Here is a 10,314-nt window from a genome sequence, read left to right on the forward strand (position 1 = left end):
CATAATCACGATTCATTATTCATGGTTGATTTTTATTCAGCGAAGCATGTGTCTACAGTCATTTACAAACAGCACAGAAACAATGGGATTGTTTTCTAAGGGACTGATCAGCAGGTAGGACATTTACAATCATGCATTAAGACACGTGAAAGGAGGTTGCAATGGCATCACACTCTTGTGAATAGCAACTCAGGTTAAGGGTATAAGGATGGAATTAAAACTAGAAAACTGCAATATATTTCAAATGAGGAAAGCAACATGAGGGGACAGATCAATATGATCCAAAAAAAACAAAAACAAAAAAAAACAAGGCAGCATCCAGAAATCCCACAACACATCTCCAAAATTTTTGTTTAAAAGTGATTCGAATTAAAAACTCACCATAAAACCCAAAGTGTATTTATGTATTATATAAGCAAAACATTAAAAAAAAAAAAAAAAGAAACACCTTAAGTATAAAGTATTGCTTTTCTGAAACATCCAGATATGAATCCTAACTAAATTGGTGAACTGGGGTTTGGTTTCCTTGGTTGCCACACAAAGTTTATATGACCTGCTATTTATTAATGAGAGACAATTAATCGACATGTTGCTAAGTTCAGTTCTGGTGTTCGGTGTTGCTATTCAAGAGGGCAAGTTATTCACACGGTTGATTAGTGCAAAGGCACAATAGTGGTTTGAAAGCACGTGCGGGTGTGAAAGAGACGAGACACAAAAGGGTGCGTTTTTTGTGAATGTGGGAATATATTATGATGCCAATGCACAATGGGGGGGGGGTGTTCGGAGGCAACAGCAACATCAGAAACACGCCATCCTCGTTCCTCACATGCTTGTCTCTGATTGGACAAGGCGTATGCCCATTACTGTTCAGAAAAAAAACTTCAGACTGCTATCCAGTTACTAACTTTATTGTGCTAAATGTGACTTCTTTTGGGCGAGTTTTCAGCCTACACATATTAATGCCGTGCAAAGTTGATAAAAAAACAAAAACAAAAACACTTAGAAATGCCCTTGATATAAATAAACCTGAATAACAGCATCAGTAGATTCATTTAAAGCTCATATTTTCCTCTAACTTTTTTAACGCTTTTGAAAATGTCGACTCTGATTTGTTGTCGCATTTGTCGTCACAGTTTCTGCTGTTGCTGCTGCGGTTTTTGGGCTTTAAGACAAAATCCGAAATCAAAATCCTCAGAATCCTCCTTCTTTCTCTAATACTAATTATCTAAATAACTGCACTGTCAAATGCGAGCACAAAAACATGGACGCTGTGTTATAGGATATCACGTTTCATATGTGGAATTAGGCAACGAGGTCGACCGATTACAGACGAATATGATATGATATGCAAAACAGACTTCAGGAATGAATCTTGAAATGAAAAATGTAGCCACTAAATCGTTTCATGTCAAAAATATAATAAAGCGGTAACTTCGGAGGTAATACTTTACAAATGATAAAACTAAGTCGTTACATCACATTTTAAATAAGATTGTAATTGTGTATGTGAGATTTCCATGAATGCTGTATATTCGGTCATTCAGTCTACCTAGACATAAACCCATGTCAAAATCTGAGATGTGAGGTGATGAATCAGTCCCGATGAGATGAGCCATCAATGACGACTCTTTCTGTTTCAGTGATGTCTGGGGCATCGTCCAGAAAATTTACAAGAAGATGAACCTTTAAGTCCTTCAGGTCTTGGGAGTCTTTTTTCCCTTTATTAAATGACCCTTATATCTACTGGCATCTACACAAAACAAATTAATAATCATCTAGATTATAAATCATTGCCTAGATGTCTGCTGGCTTTCCAGGTCATTCTCTAGCCAGTCCATCTGAAATTAAACAGTGCCACAAGTCAAAAAAAATAAACTCCGTTCAGGAACGCCACAGGACAATTATCACAGATGATAATGAGATGCTGTGTGTGACTGACAGAACGGGGGGGAACCAACGGGGGGGGGGGGGGGGGTTGTCAATGTTTGAATGATAAGACGGGTAAGTGCTGTCGCTTGTTCAGTCTCTTATCTTCACATATTTTGTGGCACACAGAGAAGGGGGGGTGGGTTTAAGCAAAGTGCTTCCGTACTTAATATAAGGGTCCTACAAGCATTTACACAGTAGATACAGGCACTTGAAAGTCTTTGGTTGGAGTGACCCAACATTGCAGAGATTTGCATCACAGTTTTTTGTCACCTTCCTCCTGGATTTAACTGGCGACTATATATTTTTTTTTCCTTCACTTCCGATATGGTTCGTTCCAGATACTCCGGTCCGATGCTGAACGAGTTCAGTCCATATTTTTGCCTGTGATGAGTTTTATCCCTCCGACAAGGCGACCTGCAAAGCACAGGGTAAGAATGTAAAATTCTACAGCATCTGTATTCTGGGGTTTGCTGATATAGGAAAAGAATCAAGAACAGGACGATGACGTAGTCCTTGATTCATTCAGTGGAATTACTGTTGAACGCACAGATTATTTTCCAATAACAGCAAATGTTTTATTCCCTTCATATCACAGGAAATTTGACAATTATAGCGTCTTACTTTAAAAATGGCCCGCCGTAATCTTTACTGACAGACGACTGCAGTGAAGTTCAGACAAGCCACGGGTATACTTGACTTTCTGGGTATTTTTCTTTTGAATCTTTTTTGAAAGCCCAAACAAGGCAGAATGAAAGAGAAACAGTTAGACTACTGCCAAATCCAATCCCTACCACAAACCAAAGCTGTGAGCTTTTCAAAGCCATAATAATTTTTCATTCACTCATTAAATCTTGTTAGCATAGTTTTGCTGCCAAAAGCCGTCTTTTGCTGCCAAGCTAGCAAAATAATGCTAACGAGTCAGGGGCAGAGCAATTTGTGTGGTTCATGGGGTATTTGATCATGGGGCGTGGAAAAAAAAGATAGCGTTGAAGCATCTGCCAGAGCTGCTGTTTTAGAATATGAACACCTTCTGACCAGATTCATTATTCACACTCATGGACCGAGCAGTTAAATATGTTATGCAGACAGGTATGTGTTGTTCTAAATGAGGTTTTTATTAAAAGTCTAGGAAAAGGACATGGCATACCTTTTCTGGACAGAAGTCCGGGTTGTTCTGTCTTACTTTGCCAGGTCTACCCTTAATGACTGCATAGCAGAACATTGTAATCACCATCACAAACAGAAAGTAACTGGTGTGCATTAGGTGCAGGTTGATGAGAGAGCGGTCATCCTAGAAAGACAAAAAGAGGAGCCCGACAATAGTGCAAGAAATTCAAGCCAGACAAACTGGCTAAAGTCCACTGCCATTAAAGTACTTTGCTGAAAACCTATTACGTGGTTATACGATTGCTTTCTCTGTAAAATGTAGAACTAAGCATCAGACTAGCACCAAGACCCTTTAACAGAAATTAAAGAGAACATTGTGACTCACTTCTGGTACAATGACTGTAAGTTTAGGGTTCAGAGTGTGGTACACCTTCCCAACGGCACCTTTGTAACACCAAAAAGGGTTGTAGTCCTGTGTGTATTTGGTGTCCGAGTCCCGCGCCGTCGTGAAGATCTTGTACCAGGACGTTGCGTTGCTGTACGTCTCTGGAACACAGTGCGGTGGCTGCCTGGAGGTCAAAATGATGTTTGGTTGGAAACTTAAAATCCAAACTAAATTCCAACAAGCATGCTGTAGGAAGCACCAAAGTATCAGATTGTACACTCCTTAAACACAGACCGGTTTAACGCTTTAGAGATCTGGCTACTTTCACGTTTAACTGACCCTAGACCTCACACTTTTACTGAATAATTACTGAGATGTAAAAAAAAAAAAAAAAGTAACACACTCGTAGTTCCTGAGAGCTTGGAAATCCCTGCTCTTCTTAAAATAAAACTGCTATCAGTTTCAAGTTTCATAACAACCACCTGAACAGTCAAGGTCGCTACAAGAACAACGTGTGGTAACTGATCTCAAAACAGTGAAGCATGGATTAAATGTTACCTTACAAATGATCATTTCTCATATGTTAGAAAAGTGCGTTATAATAAACCTATGAATCGTTAACAGATAAAGATAAATAAAGACAATTCTGACAAACCAGATTTGAAAATTCAACAGCGCTGATAAATATATAATTCAACAGCGCTGATAAATATATTAATCTTTGTTACATAAAGACTTTTAATGTGATCCATACTTTTAATCTCCTGTTATTTTATGCAGACGTGGATATTGACAGAAGCAACGGTAGAGCCGTGGCTTTTCACTGCACTGTAAAACTGTGTCAATATTTACAGGCAATGATGCCAAAACACAAGACAAATACAGGTTCTGTTTATAGTGATGTCTTCTTGCAGCACGACAAGTGCAAACAGGAACTTACACTGTAACAGGGAAGACGTTACTGGCTGCACTGATGGTCATGCAGGTGCTGAAGACCACCTGCTCACAACGTCCGTGCAGAATGCAGTCGTCCGAGTTCCAGGACGCAGGCAGTGTGAAAGTGATGTTCATCTCTTCGTGAGCTTCCCTGCCTACAAAACACAACCACACATCAATCAAAAGCTCCATATAGACTGAACATGTCTAAGCCGGTTGCTGTATTTGGCGAAAGAACAAAAAACATTATGCAGAAATCTCCAAAAAAAAACAAAAACAATGCTTTCAGTAAGAAAGCTATTCTGGTTCAAATAAGTCTCTCTCTCTCTCTCTCTCTCTCTCTCTCTCTCTCTCTCTCTCTCTCTCTCTCTCTCTCTCTCACACACACACACACACACACAAATCAATAACCACTTATGTTCCCCACTTTATCTGTTTTTTTGCTTATTTATTTCTATAATTATACCCAACCAATTTCCTCTTGTTTTCCTCCTGACCTCTTAAAAAGAAGTCAACATGCAGGCTGGGACTGGAGCCAGATTATTGTTTACAGCTTCTTGTGAAAGGAATGTCAAGGTCTGGGTATATTTCCATTTACTATAATAACATGACCTGAAATAGCCAACAGTCCTGACACAGTGATTCAGGAACAGCATTTTAATTAAGTAGGAAACAAAACTCAGACCTTAAAAATGTTTACCACACACTTACCAGCCAGACCAACCTGTTGGCCCATCACGGTGGAGTAAAGGTGGGTGATGTTCCGCGAATAACCACCGAATGGCTTCAGAGGATCCAGGGTGAGTGTAACGGTGACAGAGATGTTAACAGGACCGGGATCCTCCAGCGGTAACGGCGCTTGAGTGCTGGTGCGTGACTGGCTGCTTGTCACGGTGCTCTCTGGTGTCGTCGACTCGTTCAGGCCATGCTTGAGTGTCTCGTTCTCTGAGATGCACAAGTCCAGCTCGTTGAAACGTAGTAGAAAGGTGTTCCAGTCCTAAAGAGTGTGTGGATCATTGGTCCATGGTTATATTGGAATATTGTTCAGTGATTATTCATAGGAAGTCCATATTCATCTTGTTCTTATACAACTTCCAATGCCTTTTATGTGGCATGTATATCTCCTGCCAAATACTACTTAACATTAGAGCTCAGAAAGTCCCTTCTAATCTTTTATCTGCTTTTAGTCTGGCCAGTTTTTCTCAGTCGAAATGATTAATTGCACCAATTAATGGGATTCGCACAATGTTCTGGAATCCAATTGTTTTTTTTGTTCTGTACAGAGGCCCAAGCACCTAAGGTGCTGGAACACTATTTATTTTTTGTTTTGTTTTTGTTAGGATGTTATTTCTTGTTAGTATTCTTGTTCTTTCCGTAAAACAAATCATGCTGACCGAGAGAAGCTGTTAGAATGGTGTTTGTACTAAGAGACAATCGCAAATCCTGACCATTTGATCTAGATGTCTGGTCTCAGTGTTCTAAGGAACTTGGTGAGAACAACCAGATGTCAGAAGGGTAGATGTCAGCCATAACCACTTGTGCCACCACTGCCCACTGGATTTTTCATATCCCAGCTTATTAGGAAACTGAGGTTAGAGAGCAGGGTCAGCCATGGTGCGGCTACCCCTGGTGGCCCCTTGACAAGGGCCTTGTTCAGGGACCCAGTCTGAGCAGAGGCAGTACAGAGGCTTCGACCCTGACCTTTTGATCAGACCTAGCATCTTAACTGCTGCACCACCACTTACCTAGATGTCTCCCTAATGTATGATCATGATACATTACTAGTTACTTAATAGTGCAATAGTTACACTAACTAAGCATAAAAAAAGCTAATTGTGCTTAAAAATCCTTAATAACTACCAGTAACTGATACACAGCATGTTTTGAATTATGATGTCAACACAATGATTGTTGGATTTCCCTTGCACACATCCCAAAAAGACAGGCTTAATTAAACATGGCCTTTTTTTTGGTACTGACAAATGAAAATGCTGTAACTAATGTTTTCATAGGCGAGTTACATGGTGTGAATTTCTCAGCTCTTGCTGTACAAGAAAACATCCATTTTAGTCTATGCTAGTTCATTATTAACCAGGAACATACTTGTGTTTAATACCCTCTTTACTGTGGATATGCCACTGGGATTCAAAAGCAATATTATACTCCTGCTCTTTTAACCCAGCTTGCAAGATTAATTGCATTTGAAAAAAAAAAAATTTCAAACAAGAATCTCCTACCTCTGTCATTTCAGGCGATTTAATTTCCTTGATCTTGAAGAAATATCCGACCGTGAGAAAGGTAATAGCCACGGCACTTACACTGACCATAAATATGACCAGTGGTGGACGGTTGCTTATGTAGGTCTTCAGATTCTCCAGAGGGTTTAACAAGAACACCTGCACACAGAAAAAAACAACAGAATAGAACTGAACCGAAGCCAATATTTTATACGACCGTTGCTTGACAGATGCAGGGTTGCTCTCCTTGAAAAGTAAAGACAGATGGAGTGGTGTGATATGTCTTTACACAAGGTGGAGATTCGGTAGAATTCAAACTTCCTCGTTTTGAACAATTAAAAACAACAACTGCTGGATACAAAACTAATGCGGTTTTGTTTACACAGGCATAAACACACACCTGGCATTGTATACAGGTGGCTTTCACATGCCAATCAACACAAAAATAACGTTCCGAAAGCTGATTTGCAAGATCTTGCCTCCAGACTTTCTACATGTAGCCTATAATGCGTTGTTCTTTGCTCAGCTACAAAGAATGCTAAATCACTCATGGAGCTGTCAGGCAGAAAACACATGATGCATATATCACAATAGCATTACTGCTCTGACACAGTGCAAACAAAATCTGTGTAGAACAAGTATATGAACATCTGAGTATGCTCAAGTTATTATATTGACACGTTCTCCATGAGTCCATATCCATCCGAGTTTTCCTCAATGTACTACCACATTCTCTCTTCTGGTAGGTGGACTGGCTACTATACATGTGAGCATGTATGTAAATGGTACCGTGATGGACTGACATCCCCACCAGTGTGTCTCATTCACATTTTTCTCCCACAAACAACACACAACAAACTGATGGATACATTCTGGGTATTTTATAAAAGTGAGTAAAATTCATATCGAGTTCAAGTCCCCCTCAATAAACGATGCAAGAGCCATAATTTGATAGATTTCCTTTAAACAAATGCCAACATGTTACAATTTTTTACTCTGACCCCACAGAGTGGTGAATTCTGTAAACATTGGTGACAGCCTAAAGTTCAGGAAAACCATTTTTTTCCCATTGTGGAAGATGACAGGATGCTCTGTGGGGCAGTGGTGGCTCAACTGGTTAAAGCTCTGAGTTATTGATCGGCAGATCGGGGTTCAAGGCCCAGCACAGCCAAGCTGCCACTGCTGGGCCCTTGAGCAAGGCCCTCAACCCTCCCTGCTCAGGGGCGCTGTGCTGCACTCTGACCCCAACATACTCAGTTGGGGTATGTGAAGAAAAGAATTCCACTGTGCTGTAATGTATATGTGGCGTTAATAAAGGCTTCTATGCCCATGTTCTTCTTCTTCTTTTAGGCATGTCTGTGCTGAGGGTGCTGCTGACTGAAAGCCACGGTTTTGACACGGAAAAACATCTGAGACGGCGAGACGCTCCGGGATCGGAGAACCCAAAGTTGTTTAAACACTCCTCCGAGAAGTGTCTTGACAGATAAACAATTTTCCCCTCAACCAAGAGAGTAGGATGTCTGTTTGCTGCTCAAGAGTTGCTCTAGTAAGCACAAGCCCCACCCACAATCCCCCCATCGGCTCAAGCCCCGCCCACAGACACAAGACCAGTACAGGATGATTAGTTATTTTCCCCCCCTGAACTATTAAATTAAGGGAGTTGTTATTATTTTGGTTGGCAAACATATTGACTTATTTCTTGAAGACTCTGATCATGCTACAATCTACAATCATGCAAACTAAGCCGAACATACAAAAACAAAACTTTTATTTAATAAATAAATTAATAAATAACGATCATCCAGGATGAGTTATAAATGTTTTGGAAGGTTTACTTGGCTTTAATCCAAGAAATATTGAGCAATCCAGATTAGACAATGTTCTGAGGTCGGCCAGCTGCATCAACACACAGGATGACAAGCAGCTACGCAGCTATTCACTTTCTCCAGGACTGTAAAGCTCTAACCTTACTTTAAATCCCTTGTATTTTAATACACATCTTACGTTGAATACAAAATGAAGCGTTGGAAATATCCCAGTTTCCTGGAAAAAAGTTCACTACATCCAAAACAAACTGTTATTTATTTATTTATTATGTTTAGCGTCTTGCTAACTTTAACATCAAGAGCCGTCCTGTTTGTGCTCGTGTTACGTGGCTTAAAGCGTTCAAATGCTGAAATAATACCTGGGAAAAGAAGACCATATGTAATAGTTAACGTTAGACTGTTCTGGGACAGTACGAAATGGGGGTAAAATGACAATTTAACGAGCTGTTTAGATTACTAGAGAAGCGTCAACTCACCATTTTGGGGGTCAGTATTTGTACAGCTGCTGATGGCTCGCGCGCAGGCTAACAGGCTAACTTTAGGCTCGGTTCAGACGACAAAGTAAACAGGCAGAACAGCTCGCAAACCATCCCATTATTGAGAGTTTTAGCTTGAGATTTAGGAAGCTGGACGCGAATTCCCTTGTCATATACAACCAACATCTCGAATGATCCAGACCGCTAGCCTAGCCCTGGAACTACGACGGTGAGCTCGTCGTTGCAAGGTTGCCAAGTCTGACAGAACCCATCCCACAGGCCTTGCCTAAACCCTGACCTACAGTATTTAATCAAAACAGATTAGTGTTTATACAAATCGAGACTTGTAATTAACCCAAAATCAGCCATCAGTCAACAAAAACAGTTCGATATCCTTACAAATCCCAGACTTAGAAATATCCTAAAATAAAAACAACTAAGTGTCCCGACAAAACCAGATTTGTCCTGAAAAAAAAAACAACCATCTGGGCAACAACAATAAAGCTTTTGTCAGTGCAAAAGACTTAAAACCAAAACAGCATGGTTTCCTCAAAAATCCAGATTGTAACCTAAACCAAAACTGGCAAACTGACTGACCGAAAACAACTGAAAGTCTCTACAATATGCAGACTTAAATCCCAAGCAAAACAGCTCAGTGTCCTGACAAACGCAGATTTAAACCCACCAACAACCAGCCAACAGGTCAATTGAAATAATATTTTATTATTTCAATTATTTATTTTATCAAGTCCCTACAAACCCAAGACCTAAATCCAATTATTCAGCCCCAAACCTACAATACTTCACTCAAAACAGTAAAACTGGGACTAAAACAAATCCACCAGCTGTACCAAAATAATCAATAAAAATCACTCCAAGAACCACCATGACCAGAACATTGAGCCTGAATCCAGTTCAAACTTCTGTTCAATCTTCCAAAATGCTACCAGAAAACAGGCGGTTAAACTAGCACAAAGACTCAACCCCAGAACAGACAATATATCTCATGACTATCTCACCCAAGATCATCCATTCATTCACCCTCAGTAACAGTTTAATTTTGCTCCCGGTTGCATTCGATTCTGGGAGCACTGGAAATAAGGTGCTAATGTATTCTGGATAAAAAAAAACTCAATAAAAACTCATTCTGGACATAAAAAAACGTAATAGGATAGGAATCCATTCCTCAGTATTGAACTAAACATAGGGTGTTTACACTGGTCAGCGCTGTTTCTGTTTATCGTCTTTTGTGTATTGTCTTGTAATTTTTGTTTGCATTGTCTTTTGTCCTTCACGTTCTTGTCTGTCTTGTCCTGCACTGTTTGCATCAGGTTGCACAGTTTCACTTTATGTATCTAGGACTTACTTACTAAGTCCTTATCTCCGTCGTTGTTTTATGTAGCCCCACTACTTGAGAA

The 10,314-nt window shown here is 40.0% G+C and overlaps 1 protein-coding gene across 1 annotated transcript; it reads right to left on the reverse strand.

The window, feature by feature from the left end:
- Positions 1-11: 11 nt before the first annotated feature.
- On the reverse strand, positions 12-9,161 carry tmem248 (transmembrane protein 248). Its single transcript, XM_027178578.2, has 7 exons — positions 8,897-9,161; positions 6,595-6,753; positions 5,069-5,354; positions 4,362-4,512; positions 3,422-3,605; positions 3,077-3,220; positions 12-2,343 (listed from the first exon to the last, which is right to left on the reverse strand). Exons 1-7 carry the CDS (start codon positions 8,897-8,899, stop codon positions 2,323-2,325), a joined length of 948 nt encoding a protein of 315 aa, XP_027034379.1. The 5' UTR covers positions 8,900-9,161; the 3' UTR covers positions 12-2,322.
- Positions 9,162-10,314: the final 1,153 nt, after the last annotated feature.

This window comes from Tachysurus fulvidraco, chromosome 26 (assembly GCF_022655615.1).
Source record: "Tachysurus fulvidraco isolate hzauxx_2018 chromosome 26, HZAU_PFXX_2.0, whole genome shotgun sequence".
NCBI classification, from domain to species: domain Eukaryota; kingdom Metazoa; phylum Chordata; class Actinopteri; order Siluriformes; family Bagridae; genus Tachysurus; species Tachysurus fulvidraco.

Excerpts from the sequence above, each read along its gene's own strand:
- tmem248 (XM_027178578.2), bottom strand. Across the intron at positions 5,355-6,594 it reads AATCGCCTGAAATGACAGAG|GACTGGAACACCTTTCTACT; the intron begins GTAGGAGATTCT and ends CACACTCTTTAG. Across the intron at positions 3,606-4,361 it reads AACGTCTTCCCTGTTACAGT|GCAGCCACCGCACTGTGTTC; the intron begins GTAAGTTCCTGT and ends TTTGACCTCCAG.